Here is a 20,790-nt window from a genome sequence, read left to right on the forward strand (position 1 = left end):
TTGTATATCGTGGTATACACAAATATATCAATTACAACATATGTTGTCGAGATTTAGTCGCAAATAGGTCAACTGTAAAATAAATATTATTAATGTTTGTGATATCTCTATAGATAATCTTTCCATAGGACACACTCTTATCACCAAAGTTTGTTAGTGTCTAACTGGGGTCAGATACCCTATATTTGAAACTAAGTAGAGAAAATATTTAGGGTACCGTAGATTTCTTTATAACATGCACAATAAGAAATGTTGTTCCTGAAAACAAAGATATTAAAGTTTCAGAAGAAAATGAACTTGAGGAAAAAGTTTACGTATCTGTTTGGCTTATTACATTAAGTATGCCTTGGTAAAAAAAATCAGTCAAACACATATTTCCATAAAACACTACTTTTTATACTATATGAGACATATAATTATATGTACTCTTGTCACTATCTTTTAAAATTTGTGAATTAATTAATATTGACTGTAAATAAGCTTGTGTTGAACGTGCACTATCATATTTTAGTATTTTGTTTCTAGCAAGATAGCAGTGTTTAAATATTTATTTCATTTGATTTATCTATATATTTACTAACTGGCAGCAAGATTGCAAAAATATATTCATTGCTGCACATTTGCAGTAGTTATGCTGCTGATGAATATCTTACCATGTAAATGATGTTTGCAGCAAACTAGCCGCAAACCTCTTTTGAAGGATAAAATGTTGCTGCATGCTTGCAGCTTATAGTTGTCGTACACCTGCAGGAAGATTTCCTTATATGGGTATATGGATGTTTGCAGCAAGCATGCTGCAAATCGCACTCACAAAGTAAATTGTTTGCTGCAAATATACATACTTATCTGCGGCAAACATGCGTCAATGTACACTTTATTAAATAAAATCTGACTTCCGGTACTATTTGCAGCAATGTTTGCTGCAAACGTGCAGTAAATATTTACAGTAAGGCTTTTGTCAGGGTAAGGTGCATATTGATTTATACCAGTGCAATGCAACACTCAAAAGGTACGACGTTTCTAAGCTATATTCATGCGATATGAAGAAGGCATTGGGGATGGGTGATATTTACTTCATAAAGACTTTCCACTCACACCATCCTATGTAAGCTATTTCAAATTGAAATGCCGACATGTTGAATAACAATAATTTACGGAGTATTTACAATTTCTAGTGTTAAAAAATGTGTTTGTGGTGAAAAGTAACTGTCCACTATAAATTTGCCTAAAATACTGACTATGACAAATTTTAATCCAAAAAGTGTTTGATAATGAAATTATTACATACAATTCATATACTTTTAAGTCACGCGTACTTTGTGTGAATATAGATTTCTGGAGGTAGGCTTTTATGCAATCAAAATAAAGCGAACCTTGCATTATCTTTTTAATTCTTTTTATCTTACTTTTTGAATCGCTCCTTTTAAATGGGTTGCTTTACTTCAAATTTAAAATGAAATGCTGACATGTTGAATAACAAGAATTTCCAGAGTATTTTACAATTTCTAGTGTTAAAAATGTGTTTGTGGTAAACAGAAACTGTCCACTATAAATCTGCCTAAAATACTGACTATAACAAACTTTAATTCAGAAAGTGTTTGATAATGAAATTATTACGTACAATTCATATGCTTTTAAGGCACGCATAGTTCGTGTGAATATAGATTTCGGGGGGGGGGGGGGGGGTAGGCTTTTATGCAATCAAAATAAAGCGAACCTTGCATTATCTCTTTAATTCTTTTTATCTTACTTTTTGAATCGCTCCTTTTAAATGGGTCGCTTCACATGTTTTACCAAGGAACTTCATCTATTTGAATGATAAATAAAATGATGTAAGTATCAACATAAAAAACGGATGACATATTATTTCATGAGTTGCTTTTTATATCGTAGGTCACCATTTATCAAATCACAAAATACTCAGAATTTATATATTTTGTCATTATCGATTTTGAATTCCTTATCTATAGAGGTCGAAAATACAAAACGCTATATGATTTTCGTATAAAACATCGACGGTACATACAGGAACATGTATATTTATATAAGGTGAAAATAACGAGCAGTGATCAATATCATAACTCCTAAAATCAATACAAAATAGATATTTGGGAACACATGGACCCCTGGACAGACCAGAGTAGTCGGATGAAAAATAGAAATGGGGAATTACATGAAGCTCTATAATGTAAAGTATGCTTTTGTGCGACAGAGCAATGGTGAAACCATGAAGAGAAGGTCACTTCATCAAAAGAATGCCGACGTGAAGTATCCACACGTATTTTCAAAACTGAAATTCATTTCTGTTGTTTCCATTCTACTTTCATTTCTATTGGATTTCCAGCCGTTAAAATACTTAGTCTAGTAGATGTACTATACTTAATCTAGTAGATGTACTACACTTAGTCTAGTATATTTACTATAATTATTGATAACGCATTGCCCAGTGCATTCACAAAGAAATTATTACAAATGGTCAAGATCCATGTATCAAAGGTCAAAACATTGGAGATACAAAGACTATTCGACATCGCGTGGTCTGGAGCCACATGTAGCCGGTACTTTCTCTTTTACACAAATGTCAATTTATAACAATTTCAAATTCGCCCCTGTAAGATAAGTGTACCACGTAGGTATTAGGCCTATACCTATTTTTAAATACTTACGTTGTTAATTGGCACTGAACCAAGCTGCGCGTGTAAATTCCGATAACGGCGGCGGTCGGAAAGGTTTTGAAGTAGAGGGGTATTGATAGAGCGCGGAACAGAAAATGAAGCAGAAGATTGAAAAAAATGAAATTGTGTCGGAATTGTTCGTAGTACTGAGGTAAATATTGGGTTGTCGTGGAGCGAGAGAGACAAACTCGGGTTTTAAACTAAGCCCTCGTAAGTTGTAAAAACCCACATAGCTGATAACAATTTAAACATCTGCTCTTTTTTAAAAGTTGAGTTATATCGCTGACAAGTAGGCACAAAGAAATCCAACTAAAACCGTGCGTTTGTATTTGCTTTAAATGCGATCATGTATCTATAACATGTATAATGTTTATTCCAGCAATTGACGGCCCTCGGTTCAAGGGGGTTACATTTACAAACGATAAACAAATAATTCCAGTGATAACAATATAAATAGATAACAAATACTCTGATGGACTACTACTGCACATGCATCATGCTGATCCTATTTTGTTTGTCATTAATTTTCATGTTATTTTGACTGACACAATTTGTGTCGCTATCTATGAATCCAACTTTCAACTCAGATTTTCAATTGGTAGGATTTCCCGATTGTATGTGCATGCAATCACCTCATATAATACATCTAATCATTTAGATCTAATAAATTCATATAATACATCTAATCACCTTATATAATACATCTAATCACCTCATATGATACATGACCCCACATAATGATACGAGTACACTATAAACTAAGGGGGTGTTCGTAAAACACATTAAGCAACAGATTTTATCTTCCCCTTCAATATTTCCAGTAGGAAGTATTTGTATCACGTCCTTGAGATGCTACATATCTGAGTGTGATGTTCCTTTGAGCACGTCAACTGACAGAGCATTTAGTGTATTTGAATAGAATATCAATTATCGAACTTCCAATTCAGTTTTTGATAAGAGCTCCATGGGCCTTACTGGTCACCTGAGTGTCACGTGACAAGCAATAGCTGTATGATGCTGGTGAAATGAGTTCCACATTATATGTGCCCAGTATGAACTTCAAATATCCCTCCACTAAGAAGTTCTGACCCAGGGAAGTTTGATTTTAATGAGTGTGTCCTCAGTCAAATGACCTTGTTTTGAGTATATCAAAAGTATTTGGTCATAAATAGTTCTTTCATGTAAAGAAATTCCACTACCTATGAAGCAGTTATGTCCAACTTTGTTTCAATTCTAGAGACATAGTTAAATCATGGGGGCTCAATATCGTACCTGGGGCACGAGTTGATAAAGATATCCCTTTTTAATTTTACTATGAAATCTCGTTAGTTGTTTGACATGCAGGACTACCAGATCTCCATCCCAGTAACCATAGATTTTATGTCTCTTGATATATGTTTCTCCACTAAGTATTCGTCTGTAATTTACTTAGTTATATTTATTAGATTGGTTGCATTGTTTAACATTCTTCTCAAAAATCTTTCACCCATATGGAAACGTCTTTATTGCCGGCGAAGGGCTGCAAAATGTAAGCATATGCTCGGTGCTTATGACCATGAAGGAGGGAGGGATATTTATCATGCCAAACCTGCTGTGACACGGGACCTCGGTTTTTGCGGTCAGCCCCATTTAATCGCCTCTTACTACAGACAAGGGGTACTGGGTACCTATTCTAACCCGGATCCCCACAGCTTGATGATTTTTAGCTCTCCTGACCTAAAAGCTCAAGTGAGCTATTCTGATCACCCGTATTCCGGCGTCCGTCCGTCTGTCTGTCCGTCCGTCCGTCCGACTGTCCATCTGTAAACTTTTAACATTTTTGACTTCTTCTCAAAAACCACTGTGCCAATTTCAACCAACGTTGGCACAAAACATCCTTATGTGAAGGGAATTCTAAATTTTTTAAAATAAAGGGCCAGGCCACCTTCCAAGGGGAGATAATCAAGAAAAGGTAAAAATAGAGTAGGGTCATTAAAAAATCTTCTTCTCAAGAACCACTGGGCCAGAAAAGATGAAATTTATAGATAGGATTTAATAGGTAGTGCAGATTCTAAATTATTAAAATCATGCCCACCGGGGGTTGGATGGGGCCACAATAGGGGATCAAAGTTTTACATACAAATATATAGGAAAAATATTTAAAATCTTTTTCTCAAGAACCACTGAGCCAGAAAAGCTAAGATTTATATGAAATCTTTCTGATATAGTGCAAATTCTAAATTGTTAAAAGCATGGCCCCCGGGGATCGGATGGGGTCACAATATGGGATCAACGTTTTACATACAAATATGTAGGGAAAATCTTTAAAATTCTTCTCCTCAAGAACCACTGAGCCAGAAATGCTGAAATTTATACGAAAGCTTCCTGATATAGTGCAGATTCTAAATTGTTAAAACCATGGCCCCCGGGGGTCGGATCGGGCCACAATAGGGGACCAAAGTTTTACATAGAAATATATAGGAAACATCTTTAAAAATCTTCTTCTCAAGAACCACAGAACCAATAAAGCTGAGATTTATATGACAGCTTTCTGATATAATGCAAATTCTAAATTGTAAAAATCATGGCCCCCGGGGGTCGGATGGGGCCACAATAGTGGATCAAAGTTTTACATACAAATATATAGGAAAATCTTTAAAAATATTTTTCCCAAGAACCACTGAGCCAGAAAAGCTGAGATTTATATGAAAGCTTTCTGATATAGTGCAGATTCAGGCTTGTTAAAATCATGGTCCCCTGGGGTAGGATGGGGTCACAATAGGGAATCAAAGTTTTACATACAAATATATAGGGAAAATCTTTAAAAAATTTCTTCTCAAGAACCATTGGGCTAAAGAAGTTCACATTTATATGAAAGCTTTCTGACATTGTGTAGATTCAAGTTTGCAAAAACCATGGCCTCCAGGGGTAGGTTTGGGGCCATAATAGGGACCACGGTTTTACATGCAAATATATATGGAAAGTCTTCTGATATGGACCAAGGTGACTCAGGTGAGCGATGTGGCCCATGGACCTCTTGTTAGATATTCGGTAGTCGAGGATATTTCAAAAGATGGTTGTTAGGTTGTTTTAATTCCCGTCGATATATTTTTACTCATTTTGAGAAGTCACCAGTTGTAGGTGAAGTACTACAAATTTTAGACCTATGCTTAGTGCTTACGGCCGTAGCAGTTAGGGTTCTTTACCATGCCAACGCCTGCCGCGAAACGGGACCTCCGTTTTTATGGCCATACCCGATAGACCCATGATTCTCACTTTTAAATGTCGAACGTTTGGCAAAGGAGCAAACACTACCCATCTTATAGTATTAGGTTTGACGCAGCCATGGTATGAGCGGGACTCGAACTCACGACCTCCTGTTTACGAAGCGAATGTTCTACCACTGAGTTACCGCGACCGGTAAAATATAATTTATTTTCATTGTAGAAACCATGAAAAACCTTCTTAACACTTTAATGCAAGACCCATGGACCATAAGTTTAACATTTTAAAAGAAATTTATCGTATTGCTTTGTAATCAGTGTGGTTATTCAATATCCAGGAGTCAGGAAGAAGAAATTTAAAAGCTGTGCATTTTCACTTGGTAATCCACTAATTGACCCAACAAATTAAACGATTTATTGTATTGTATGTGGAATATTTCAATGAAAATCGGATAAAGAAATACATGTAACAGCAACTTTCTGCAACACTCTGTGAAATCAACAGTATGTTCAGTGATGGATCCAGAGGTAGGGGAGGGGGTCAAGGGGTTGAAACACCTCATTTTTGACAGAAAAAGTTGCTAAAGAGGCAAAAATAACACATTTTGAGGGTGGACACCCGCACCTTTTTAAAAATCAAAATCAATGGTACGCTTTCAAAAATTATCGCATCCGCCCCTGATGCCTGACGAACTTGGACTACAAATCAACACAATTAAACCATACAGAAATTGTCTGAGTCTATTTGTGACAAGTGATAGTTGTATCAAAGGGGAAGATAACAAACAGTGGTCAATCTCATAACTCCTATAAGCAATACAATTTAGAGAGTTCGGCAAACACGGACCTCTGGTCATACCGGAACTGAAATCAGGTGCCTAGGAGTAAGCATCCATATGCAAGTGATAATGGAATATTACTACATAAATATGGGAATTTGATGATGGAGAAGCTGGAATCATCCCGTTTATCATAAAGTTAAGTTGTTAGTTTGCCGTTAATATCTATTTTAAATACATTATATTAGTATTAAACAGAAGTGGACGAAGCTGTGGTGTTTTGTTTTTGTCATTGAAATATTATACAATCATTGCATGATAGTGAGGGAGATAGTGAGGGCGTTGCCCTCGGGGAATATAATTTTTCTTGGGTGAATAAACTTTCATATCTCCCGAACATTCATGCAATAAATTGTTTATTATACCGAAACAAAGCAAGACTACAAAAGTGCATTTGAAATTGGAGTCCGCTCATCTGTACACTGTATGTATGTAGTTGAGATTGCCCTAACGGTAACGCCGCGCTATCAACGTATTACCGTCGAAGCAGGGGTGTGATAATTTCTCTTTTCAGAGGAAATCCTCTGATTTGCTCGATTTTTGAAAAAATGAAAAACTCTGGATTTTATCTAAAGTGGCAGAAAATGATATTTTCCCAGGTAGAGTGGGGTATTCTCGTCCCTTTTTGACCAGTTTTCCTCTGGAATTCAGTCACATCCCTGTAGAAGGTTCAAACAACGAAATACAGTGATATGAAAACCAGTTTTTTGTATTTCCATTCTCCCTGGAAGCTAATTTACTTGCTTGTTTTTGTATTAACCAAAACCACGCGATTTAATTGTGTATCAGAGACGAACTATGAAAGTAGAATGACTCGGACTTATTGTGACTTCAAATACACTTCCTCTACCTTGACGTTAAATTAATGGAAAATGCTCGAGGCTGCCCAAGGGGTAAATATGATAGGGAAACATGCTGTTTGAGAGGGAGCTATGAAGTGTTGTCATCCCTGACACGTGACTGTCTTGACCAATCAGATTACTCGTTGCAAAGAATTCTCATATTGAGGTATAATAATACTGTTTGTTACATCATCTATAGGGATTTACACGTTTTAGTCCTGAAATATTGTATTAATCATGAAGCATGCCATTTGAAAAGATAAATACTTTCCTGACGACCCAGATGATTGACGTATCGAAACCCCTCACTAGTAAATATATATTATTACTACAGTAACTTGATCCGAAGAGTCGAATCACGTCTTGTTGACAGGCGCAGATCATCAGATCACACGAGACGCGAAGCATCGAGTTTGATCTGATGATCTGCTCCTATCAGTGAGACGTTATAAGACTCTTCGGATCAAGTTTCTGTAGTAATGATAAATTTATTGTATACCCTTTTATGCATTTTAATCTACATTTATAAGATACTAAATGTAATTCAAATTATCAAAAATACAGACATACAGTGGAATTATATTTTGTGTAATCAGTTTTGTTTGTGACACGGTCAATATTTTCCACAAAAAACGTTGCGTTCATGCATTGTGACGCCATTGTTACGTTATTAGTATCAGAGGATACTGATACGGAATCAGAAAACCACAGTGTGGTGATCCGGAAAACCGGAGCACACTCTGTGAAATCCACAGTATCAAAAAACGAAACATTGATGGGTATATAATAAACTGATATATAAAGAAACTATGAAGGATAAGTTGGATAAGGGTATCCCCCACCGCCTCCATTTTGAGAAGTCATCGTGAACAAGAATGTAGATCATTATTTCGAAACCAGTTCGTATCTATCTCAATATGCGCATCAGTTTTAACATTTGACAAATTCCATGTTCACTGGAAGGTCACACAATTGATAAAGATTCCGAGTTTCTTCATTTTTGGCCAAAAATTGACGAAGCTGAAGCATATACTATTTTCGAAAAATACAGATCACACATATTTCATACACCTGCATCAGCGGCAACTTTTATATAAAAATGGTTATATAGGCAATTGTGTGCTCCATGTATTTCACGGTGGCGAATCAGGTGACTTTGACATGACTTTTCACCCGGAAAAATGACGACAAAAGTCAACACAAGGGAAAATTCAAACGAGTAAGTAACACATGTATCCATAACGAATTGACACATCACTTGTATCAACATTTCATGAATTTTCTCAGAAACAAATATACATCATGTCTACTAAAATTGTAATTCTACGTGCGATATAAGCATGATCTTTTTTTAAGTTACGTAATTCGCCACCGCGTACTTTATAGCAACATGTTTTTGGAATTTCAAACATTTCAAAACGTGAATTCTACTTAAATCTGTGACATGAAGCCAATGTGGTTCAATAAGTATTACATTTTAAATTCATACATTTGTTGTTTTTTCTTTTGAAAGTTTGATGTGTATCTCTGTTCTAATGCTCTTTGAATACTTACGTAGTCGCCGTATTTAGTCAGTCCGCGAGCTGACTAATAACAACATTCTCTACTCAGAGTTCCGTGCGCTACTCGCACTATGAATAAGTGAAGTGTAAGTGAAGCTTGCGTAAAGCGCCCTCTTGTGAGATAATGTAATAAAAGTGGGTTACACTTCAAATGCCCTTGCGTGTAAGAGAATTTTGGGAGATGAAGATAGAGTAATTCATTCCTGATATTGTCATTTTCGGTGAAACAAAAAGATGTATAATGCACAGCGTCTTTTTGTAAATCATTAAAAGAGCTGAGAAATACTTTTAGAATGCTACATCATTATGTCTTATCTAAGTCCGCTTCTAGACAAATCTATACTGAAATATTTCTCTCACTGTTTTAAACCGGTTCGCGTCTGACGTTATTATCCACTCAAAGTTATCGTTTCTTTTCGAGAATGATCTATTCTGTACCTGTATTTTATGCAGAGGTCATTCTCCCAATCTGCAATAAAGTGCTATTTAACAATCCATTCATGCAAACCTCTAAAATATTTTTAAAAGAAAATCCATGACAATCTGTTTGTGCAGAGAAATAATCGATATTTGGGATTAAGGTGACTAACAACTATAAATAGATGTCAAGAACCTTTGCTCCATTGTGATGTATTCTATAATTAGAGGACAAAAAAATCAATAAGACTGCCTGTCAAAATGGAGCATAATTTAATGATGACGGTTCTAACGTGTAAGCGAGGGCAGGTTCATATTTTGTGATGTTACCCGACATGTAATTACAATCATATACAATGTACATGAATGTGGTTAAAAGATTTATATACTATGTGTGGTTAAAATATCTAGATACTATATATATATCATATATCTATTGAGTATCGTGAAAATTTGTGAATGAAATGCTAAGATAACGAACAGTGATCTATCTCATAACTCCTATAAGCAATACAAAAAAGAGAGTTAAGCAAACACATACCTCTGGATGAATGAATGAATTAACCTGTTGTGAGAATTTAAAGGGAGAAGGCCATGCATTTCGATGATAAGAAGAAGCTAGAAATTATCAACGGAAAGGAGTGGTCGGATGATTGCATTATTCTAATTTTAGCTTGAGATGGAACACACTTTCGGTAGTGTATCAGAAATGAAACTATTGCTGTCATCAGGGGAAACCCGCATAACAATGATAGAAATTGTAATTGTCTTCAAGCATGAAGGTAAATCGGTTTGCAATTAACAACATGCCATATATGCAGATTCTTCAAATTATTTTTACAAAACTTCAAGCATAAACAATTCACCCTTCGGTTTTTGTAAGAGACAACTAAATGGGGCGGTCCTTCGGATGAGACTGCAAAACCCAATATCCCTTGTTACACCTGTGTTGTCTCACGATAAAGTTTTTCCCAGTTTTAGGTAGCTCATTACACTAAATCTTTATCTACTGACTCGTTAAAACACCTCTTATGAAGTATGATTTCAACATTGAAAAAGTGATACAAGCTCTCAAGTATTTTATATGAATTGTTTGTGATTTATTCCGAAATGATTACAAAAAGGTAGTATAAATGTTTGCAAATAAAATACTCTAGAGTTCAAATTTTGTTGTTATTGGGTGTGTAATTTTGCTGTTATTGGGTGTGTAATATGAATATCTAAGAAAAGATGCCTAAACGACTCAGACAGACGTTAGAAATTTTTTAAATAAAAAAAAATTCATGAAAATTGAAAACGTTATTTGTTAATACTTACTAACTCTATGGATGAAATCTTCAAAAAACATGCCAGTTACAAAAACAATATATCAGAGAAATATATTGTAAAAAAAGAAATTGAAATAAAAAGGTCAAAATTCAGAAATATTATGATTTTTCTAATCTGAACCATGCCTGATTGGAATTATAAAAAGTAGTCATAGAGAATATTGTAATCAGAAAATGGTTTACAAATTAAACGAATTTAAAAAGGGAACTAATTCATACAATTAGAAAAACATGATTATTTTAGGACTTTCAATCAATTTTGATCGGGATCGGTACCTTTTTCTCTGGTTTGATTATGGTGATTATGTCTTTTGGCCATTTCTTTTCAATTTCTTTTTTGTGATATATTTCTTCGATATATTCCTTTTCTAACTGATATGTTTTTGAAGAATTTATTCGTAGATTTAAAACAAATATATAAACAAATAACGTTTTCAATTTTCACAAATATTTTTTTCTAAAAACTTAAAACGTTTATATCCGAAGTGTTTAGGAGTGTTTTATTACATATTACTTTCATGCACCAAATCACAGCAAAATTTGAGCTAAAGCATCTCTTATTTGTAAATAAAACACATTTTTTATCCGTTCGGGACAAAAATCACAACAACAAAAAAAAACTAATCATAATGACATGTATAAAATTCAGCCGAGTGTACAAAGTATGAAAGTAGTAGATATTTTAATTAGATACCCCTTCCAAGTTGATGGCGATCGATACCCCCCCCCCCTTATCTTCATATGATTTTACAACTTATATATGTACATGCAGGTGAATTTAAGTTTATAAAACTTCCCTTTACATTCTGGAAATGTCAATGGTGGACTGTCTGAGCTTTTGTCAAAAGCTAAACGTTTCTAGAATAATAGTAGCGATATTTCTTTTGATCTCTGCAACAACCGTAGTAGAATTAACAACAAAGTCAATTTAGTCACATATGTAGTTCTAATTTTTCCTACTGAAGGAATGTTAAATTTGCAGTGAACCCAGTTCATTTGCTATAATATATAGTTCATTCCATTTTTCTAGAATACCGTGTAATGTACACTTTTACAACCGTGCTCATGGAAATAAAGCATTTCTTGTGTTGTGGTCGAGTTGTAGAAATTATCCAGATTATCATTAACTGATATGTTTGCTAATGAGGATATTTTTTTAATGATTATTTGATTCCTTATTATTAGCTAAACATGTACACTTCAAGCGTATCAATATGTCTATTTCCTTTTGAAAGGAATATTACAGATATGGTTATCTCGTTTGTATTATGAAAACATAGGAAAACTGAAAACATGCGTTAATTTCCAAGCCGTTAAATCGATCGTGCAATAATTTCGTTAACATTGTTGTATACCCCCTATAACATAAACAAACATGGCTATGTCACAGTTCCAAGATCGAGAAATGTATTTCAATGAAACAGCCAACTGTGTATGACTGAGAACTTCATTTTGAAATTAGATATATCCATATTTGTACAAAGTATGTTTTGCATGACACACCGTGTCAGTAGATGCCAAAGAGTAGGACGGATATACAAATAATATTTCCCTGTCAATGTAAAGAAACAAATTGGGCGAACGAAAGTATTTACAAAATTTCCCCGAAAATATATGAGGGAGAATTGTGCTTAGTAACACATTGTGCAATCGATCTCTTATAAGAACGTTGCCATCTTAGTTGTTTTATAAACTCTCTGACATGTAGTTCCGTTGTTTACGCTTGCCATTCTATTCAACTTTGCTACGAATTCGTATTTATGAAATATCTTCATACTGCAATAATACTACTTGCATTCACAATTCCAGGTAGGCAATATCGCTTACTGTAGATGGTTTCCACGATTACTTTAACTTTATTTGTATTTAAACAATTTAACAGTTACATGTTAATGTTCCGAAATTTTAATTTCGACAATTAAAAGCATTAGATATTTAATACAAATGGCTAAACTATTTTCATAGGACACTCATTTTATAATAGCTTATGGTGTTTACAGATCACACCTTGGGGGTGGGCTATAACATATACTCTTGTTGTAACTATCTGTTCTCTACTTTTACTTATTCTCTAGAAACATGGACATATGCAGTCTGTGCACGGTCTCAGCAGACATCAACTAATGGATCTTTTACTGCGAGTCTTGGTTGTGATGACAACACGGATACCTTCTCTCTAACCAATGATGGGGTGAATCAGTCTGGTCTCTTGAGTTGGACGATATATATACAATCGATTGGATCTTTATTTCCATTGGTGCTGGTATGAAACATTTTTGCTTATTGAAATGTCATTTGATATACCTTTACCACCTTGCGTTTTCTATTGATGGTACTTCTTCTCCCGAAAGGTACCTACGGAGAACTAACTGGGAGTCTGCCTGAGAATTGTACGGATATCAAACAATCCGATGAAATGAATCCTACATCGTTTCAGCATCTGATTACATGTGATTATTCCAATGCTATATACAGGAAAGGAAATAGAATTAGCATAATTCAAACAGGAAATGGACCGATCAAAGTGTTTGCATTAAAACCAATAGGTATACAACACACTTTCCATACTTACAATGTACTTACACAGCTAATTGACATGTAATACAAATTACAGACCTTTATTTCATAACCTCTACGTCGTGAAATTTACACTTATTCTAAAGTTAAACAAACTATGAAACATTTTCCCTCCGTATATCAAAAGGTTTGTCTTTTGGTTGAGGTGTGTTATTATATTTGTTTTAAGATTTAGTGTAGGAATATAGATCATCAAATAGAATGTCATTAAAGTTCATTAAATATGATAAATATTGCTTTCATTCAAATTAGAGTGAAAAATTGAAGATAACAAACAGTGATCTATCTCATGAAAGGTGGAAATAACGAACAGTGATCAATCTCATAACTCTTAGAAGCAATGCAAAATAAAGAGTTGGGCAAACACGGGCCCCTGAATATACCAGAGGTGGGCTCAGATGCATAGTAGGAGTAAGCATCCCCTGTCGACCGGTCACATCCACCGTGAGCCCTATATCTCGATCAGGTAAACGGAGTTATCCACAGTCAAAACCATTGTGCCAAGAACGGCCTAACCACGTCAGTTAGATTTTGACTCAATAATAGGTTGTTTTGGCAAATTAGATCGCCAGAAAGATCATAGAGCTTGCAAAATGCTGACTTCAAACGAGACCGTTGGAACCACTGCACCATAAACCTGTCTGTCAGTAGTCTGTTTTGATTTAAAAACTGACCATCAGCAGAAAATATCATAAATACCATAAAGAATACAAAATTGAGATTATTGTTTTCACCTCAAACGTATAAAGTATTAAATCCAGCCGCCCCGTCAAACCAAACCGTCTATGAACCAACCAATGTTAGCGCATGACACAATCTGTTCACATTGCCTAGTAACGGATTATGAAAAGCTTAAAGCACGCGACTGAGAGCGTAATGATTTCAAAAAAAAGAACATCTGTTACAAACATCTCGCAAGTCACACCTTTGGATTAATATTGTAGACTTACGTGGACTATCATCCCAATCTTGCGGTCTCCTACCTCCAAAATACAGTGCACCTTACAATGTTGATAAAAGGCAAATGTGACGTCATGTCTATGTGTTGACGTATGTCACAATAACTACTGTGACAAAAGCTAGTAGGAGTTCGTTTTATGCGACAAAATAGAAGCAATGTAAACAAACGGTGTTTTAGTAAATGAATATAAATATAAGAAATATATACAGTCATGGTAATGAATGTAAGCTTTCTCATCATTTTTCATTTGCCTCAAATCCAAATCTGTTCATACTCACCATGAACAGCTCAAAAGTGATGTTCATTTCTTAAATGAGTTCATGACCATGATTGTATATATTTACGAAGACACTGTCTTCAAATAATTTGTATTGCGTTTTAAGTCTTCTTTTTTTTTAATTTAAGTAAAATCACCCGCATTCTCCTTTATAATTTATTGTATTGTTTAGAGATCCAGAGAGAAATTCAACGTAGATTTAATAAATTCCTAGAATACATGTTTTTTTACATTCACTGTCCCTAAATTTGCAGTGAATTTATTTTTATATCTGAACATTCCAAAGCGTATGATAGTTTCCGATCGAATTCTATATTCAAATCCATAAAATGTCTACATAGTATATCAGACGATGTTAGTATCTTTCACGGAGTAGTACTAACACAAAACATATTTCCCTGTCACTAAACGTAAACAAGAGATGTTGGGCGGACGGAAGTATCATCAAAGGCAGTTGAAAACCTAGGGGGGATTAATACCAGATCGTTAATATGTACTCTCATAAGGATTGTCTGGTTCTCTCACAAACACGATTAATTCGTTATGTATGATTGTCAAAGGCAATTATGAACTATAATCAACACTACATCGTATTGATGAAATATCTATATGCAGTTGTTCCAATATTTTCATCTAAAATTTTAGGTAAGAATTCTCTCATAATTTCGTAAATTCGGTAAATGACATTACCTTTATATCTCATCTAAACTTCGGTTTAAAAATACATGTTCCTGATTACGTTGGATTTAATTCTTGTAATGCTATGGACATCTTATATTTTATTGACTGAATATACCGAGGTGGAGGAAATAGGCATTAAAACATACACATCTTATCGCAATACGTATTTTCAACCTTATACTCGTTCTCTAGAGACATCACCATATGCAGTTTCTGTACAGTCGCAGCAGACATCAACTAATGGTTCTTTTCTTGCCAATCTTGGTTGTGATGGTGACATGGAGACCTTCTCTCTAACCAATGATGGAGTTAATCAGTTCTGGTCCCTTGAACTGGACAATATTTATACGATTGATTGGATCTTTCTTTCCATTGGTGCTGGTAAAAATGTGATTCCACGCTGAATTGTTATTTTATACAACTTTAACACTTTGCCATTTTCCATTTATAGTGGGTTTTTTTTTACAGGTACCTACAGCATTTATGTAGAACTAATTGGGAGTCCACCAGTGAAGTGTACGGATATTAGATAATCTGAACAAATGAAACATACACTGTTTCAGCAACTGATAACATGTGAATATCCTATCGTTGCCTACCGGAAAGGAAATAGAATTAGCTTAACTCGAACAGGAAATGGACCAATCAAAGTGTTTGAATTAAAACCAATAGGTATTATCTACTTTGTTGTCATTCTTTCTTACACAGCTGATTTACTTGTAATACAAAGACCTTTATTCTATTAACTCTATGTCTTCAAATTTATAGTAATTCTATGACTAAAATATTAAACAATTTCTTGTAGCGTATCAAAGTAGCAGTAATTTTGCTTTGGTAAATGAAAGGTGAAGATAACGAACAGTGATCAATCTTGATCTTTCATAAGGTATCTAGGAGAAAACAGCGCCCCTGTTGACCGATCACACCCGCCATGAGCACGATATCTTTATACGGTAAACTTAGAAATAACGCAATTCACAATTCTATCAACATGACATAGAGACACATATAGACAATCATACTGAAATCTATATATGTATGCGTGTTGAGGTACACATATAAATGTACAATAATGAATATAATTGGAATATAATTGGCAACTTCACTTCAACAAGGTTGACCACCTCATTTATAGTTTCAAGAATCTAGATGAATTCACTAATTTGAAATTCGTAGAAGAAAATAAATCGTGAAATTTTAAAATCTTTGGTCTATCATGCAAAACTTATACGATGTCAATTTTGATGAAATTTTTGCGGTAACTACATTTCGGAATAACACAAATTACATTTTCTATCTGCTCTGGGTACACTAGACCATATCCCCGTTTATATTGGTAAACGGTGATTTATCGTTCTGAATCTTGCAATTTTATGTATTCTATGAATATCCAAAGACAAGATATAATGTTGACATTTAAATTCAAAATTTGTAAACAAGTTGTACGTTTTATCTTTGCTGCAATCATTACATTCTGACAATTATTGCTGCTGGAATTGATCATATTTTTTTTGTTTTTGAATTTACAAGCCACCTTTTGTTTTGTACATATTGGAATATCCATATATATGTAACACCTAAGCCACAATCATAAATAATGCTTTTAATATTTTTATCCATTTCGTTTCGATACCATTTAAATGTTGTTTTACTAATAAACTGTTAAAATGATATGACAATTTTGTTTCTTTGCAATTGACAATATTGCCCCAAAAATTCATTATCCTGGTTTTGATATGGATATATAATGGGTATCTGCCCAATTCTCCATATATCATATTTTTGGCGTACAGAATTGAAGTGAAAATTTTGCCATGGACCTTAAAAGGGTAATAGGTCTGTAATTGTTCGGATCATGTGTGCAACCTTTATTTTAACAGATTTGTATAATATTTCCAATTATGTCTCAGGATAAATCCCCGTGTCCAACACTGTATTGAATAAGCGAACGTAAATAGGTAAAAACAGTTTTATGAAGGTTATGATGTACTCATTCAAAATGTCATCTATTTCGGAACTTTTGTTTGATTTTAACAATCTCACAGCATGATGTATTTCAGCATCAGGAATTGTATCTTTCAGTAAACACTCGTTATCAAAAGTATTCTGTTCTAAAACATCTTGAAATCCGTACATACCATCAGCATGTAGAGAACGGCCTAATGATTGGTATGAAACACACCAGACAGCACTTAACCTAATGACAGGTGGTATTTTTAGATTAGATTGTTATAACTAACACAAAATTTACAAAGTGCTAACATTAAACGAGGCTGATGAAAATCGTAAAATCCTGTTTTAAAAAAACCCCTAAATACCATAAAAAATACAAAATTGAGATGATTCTTTACCTCGACAATAACAAGTATGAAAGCGTTATTAAATGCTTAATACGATAATCAAGTTTGTGTTCACAGTAATGATAATGGAATTTAAATATAATTGGTAGTTTCATTGAGGCACATTCTTATAAAATATTTTTGTAGATAAAACTCATAACTACAAACACAATTTGAAGTAAACTCTTATTTCAATCATGATCTACGAAGTACACACTTTAATACAAAAAGTAGAAAGTAAAATGCAAACTGTTAGCATTGAATTCTAAATTAGTGTTCCAATGATACCTTCAAGAAAACTGCATTTCTAAAGAAGTTTATATCTAGTGTATTTATGGTATTTTGTAATTATACCAAGTCATATGTATATAGTATACAAAATCTATGCATCTGGAGATAGCAAGCACTTCAAAAGCTTAAATGATATGCAATGTATAATTTTTATATTACATTAGTACAGTGAATTATCCATGCATCATAACGTTTTATTCGATTATGACGTCACGAAATGACACACTTTCATATCAATGACACTTCAAAGCGGAATTAACGATTCTTATGTTGGTTCTGTGATTGATCAGCAATTATCACGGAAATGCATGCATATATCAAACTTAGAAGCCGAGGTTTTCTCGTTTTATGCCGCCAGTTTCACAACCTGGTGACGTGATTCGATTCTCGGGTCTGGTATTGCATCAAACCTGACGTTTGATTGCTCATTCATAAAGCGTCTAGCATGAAAAGTGAAAGCCATCGTCTTTCGATTAGAACTTGGAGACAAAATTACCAAGTAAATGTAGGTGTTAACAAGTTATCGAGACCTCACTGCCACATCCCTGAACACGATGCAAACGTGAAAATTTCTGGCACTTCACCTACAGCTGGTGAACCTTTTACATGAATGAAGAAAATATCGAATAGGACGTTAAATCGAAAAAGAAATATACCTCAGATATATAATAGCAAATACTCATATGAAAAATTAATGGTAACGACAACATGAACAAAACTACGGTTCAACTTCAAAGATATCCCTCTGTTATCCAAAGATTTTGGGGTTGGAGAAGTTCGGGTTTCTGTTGGAATACTGTTTTACCCGAAATATATGCATGCTTTATATTTTGCTAGCCCTATAAATTACCGATTTCGTTCAAGGTCATTCTGAGTGAACATGACAGATTTGTACACGTTGAATGTACATGGGCTTAAACAATACTTCCAAAATGGACACATTTGCCTCTGTACTAAATGTAGAACTGGCTACATTATATGAACTTGCAATGTAACTGCTTCTCCAGCCGACGACCAGGGGACATTTGTCTTGAACGCACGGTTATATCTAGTATACATATTGCTGAAATCATCGTTCTCCCTATTGAAACATGAATATTTCAAAGAAGGCGCAAAAGACCTATTGTGTAATTCAACGTTTGTAAAAGTTTACCCAGTGGTGCCCCGGTAGATCGATTGAGCTTATCTGGTCTACTCTTTTTGGGCCCTTTTTTGTTTCCGGAAATGGAACAACGTACTATTTGCCATATATCCATACCTTTTAGGGGCTTGGAAGGGTATTTAGCATTACGGAGGATCGGTATAAAAGAGTAGTGGTGTGGAGTTGGGGGTAGTTTGGTTTTCATGAAATTATTTCTTTTTGTCAAGTACTATAGCCCTTTAAAAGAGTTGAAAATTAACAATATAGTTCATTATTCGTCGATCCACTGATCATAGTTCGACTCTGCATTCGCAGCTTGCGGCCACGAATTTCATAAATTTATAACACCACCCACTTTCTCTGGAAAATTATTCCGACGATGACCGTCTTCCTGTCACTCCTGCCCCATAGCCTAAAACCCTCGACGGCATATCATTTGGTACCTGTGTCATTTTCATTGGAAGTATCGAAGTCCATCAAAACTTCGAAATCACGTGACTGCTGTGTGTAAATTCAGAATAAAATGGCGTACTGGTAGTAAATTGAAACTCACATTAGCTTTAAACTCATATTAGCTTTCGTACGTCATGTTACAATTGCGAACTATCAAAATTAATCTTAGATTAAACGTTTCATTTATTTTTTTAATTTCTCACCATTTTACAAGGTAAATATTTGTAATTTGTCAAATGTAATACTTTCCACATTTATTGTTCAACATTTGTAATGATTTGTTGAAAATGATTTAATTCTTTTATTTCAAATTCCTTTTTAGGACTTTCTGGTATCAATCAATCAGTGCTGCTGAACTTTACGGAATATTCGATGAAATTTTCAAAAGCTTTAGATAACGACATGGACACTTTTTACCATTCACCAGAGAAGATCCATGCATCTTGGTTCCTGAAATTGAACAAAAACTATGTGATTAAGTGGATTCTTATTTCGACATGGGGAGGTATATTTAAGATAAGCGAATAAGTCAAGTAGCCATCAGTAAAATATTTAAAGTATGATTTTTAATTGAAACATGAAATACACCATTTCAAGTAGGTTATATTGAATTGTTGAGACATTGCAAGGCATGACATTAACATATCAGACTATTTTCTGTTAAGAATAGACTGCACGTTTTGGGTAATTCTAATATTCGGAACCCTTATCTTCTATTGATCAACTCGTACATGAAATTAAACCTCATATTAAAGAAATTGATATTCTGTGGTAGAAAACATTATTCATGTAAAATATTAAATGTATAAAACAGCAAAAATGGACTAATTGATTCATTGCGGGTTTACGCCGTTTCGGCAATATTTCAGCCATTTACGGCGGTAAAAATATGTTTGAACTTCCAATAACTTCTATAGAGAATTGTTATTTCATATTGAACAATTATGTTGTCTCATCACTTTTGATCAGGAAATTATGAAGTACACATTAAAGAAGATGGCGGAAGAACGAGTTCGTCAACAATGTGTCAGAATTTCAGTCTCCATGGAATAAAACAACAAAACATAGCCTTGGAATGTTACAAAGAAATGAAGGGGTATACTATTATAATAAAAAGAACCGATGACGGACCATTGAGGCTGTTTGAAGCGTATCCTATAAATATATAAATCAATATCAATTTATGTAGTACTACTTTTACTTC

At 34.2% G+C, this 20,790-nt stretch overlaps 1 protein-coding gene and 1 long non-coding RNA gene across 2 annotated transcripts in view; one reads left to right on the forward strand and one right to left on the reverse strand.

Annotated features, from left to right (window-relative positions):
* LOC125656040 (uncharacterized) overlaps positions 1 to 2,714 on the reverse strand; it is a 189,938-nt gene extending 187,224 nt beyond the window's left edge. Inside the window, exons 1-2 of the mRNA XM_056143735.1 lie at positions 2,667 to 2,714; positions 1,751 to 1,807 (exon numbers count right to left, since the gene is read on the reverse strand). Coding sequence (XP_055999710.1) covers positions 1,751 to 1,807 — 57 coding nt within the window. The 5' untranslated portion in view covers positions 2,667 to 2,714. The remainder of the gene's footprint in view (positions 1 to 1,750; positions 1,808 to 2,666) is intronic.
* A 14-nt stretch (positions 2,715 to 2,728) lies between these two features.
* On the forward strand, positions 2,729 to 20,735 carry LOC125656610 (uncharacterized). Its single transcript, XR_008796749.1, has 7 exons — positions 2,729 to 2,826; positions 12,942 to 13,129; positions 13,218 to 13,412; positions 15,555 to 15,743; positions 15,831 to 16,034; positions 19,909 to 20,091; positions 20,556 to 20,735. It is a non-coding gene; the product is annotated as an uncharacterized LOC125656610 (long non-coding RNA).
* The last annotated feature ends 55 nt before the right edge of the window (positions 20,736 to 20,790 follow it).

Source organism: Ostrea edulis, chromosome 7, assembly GCF_947568905.1.
Source record: "Ostrea edulis chromosome 7, xbOstEdul1.1, whole genome shotgun sequence".
Lineage (NCBI taxonomy): Eukaryota > Metazoa > Mollusca > Bivalvia > Ostreida > Ostreidae > Ostrea > Ostrea edulis.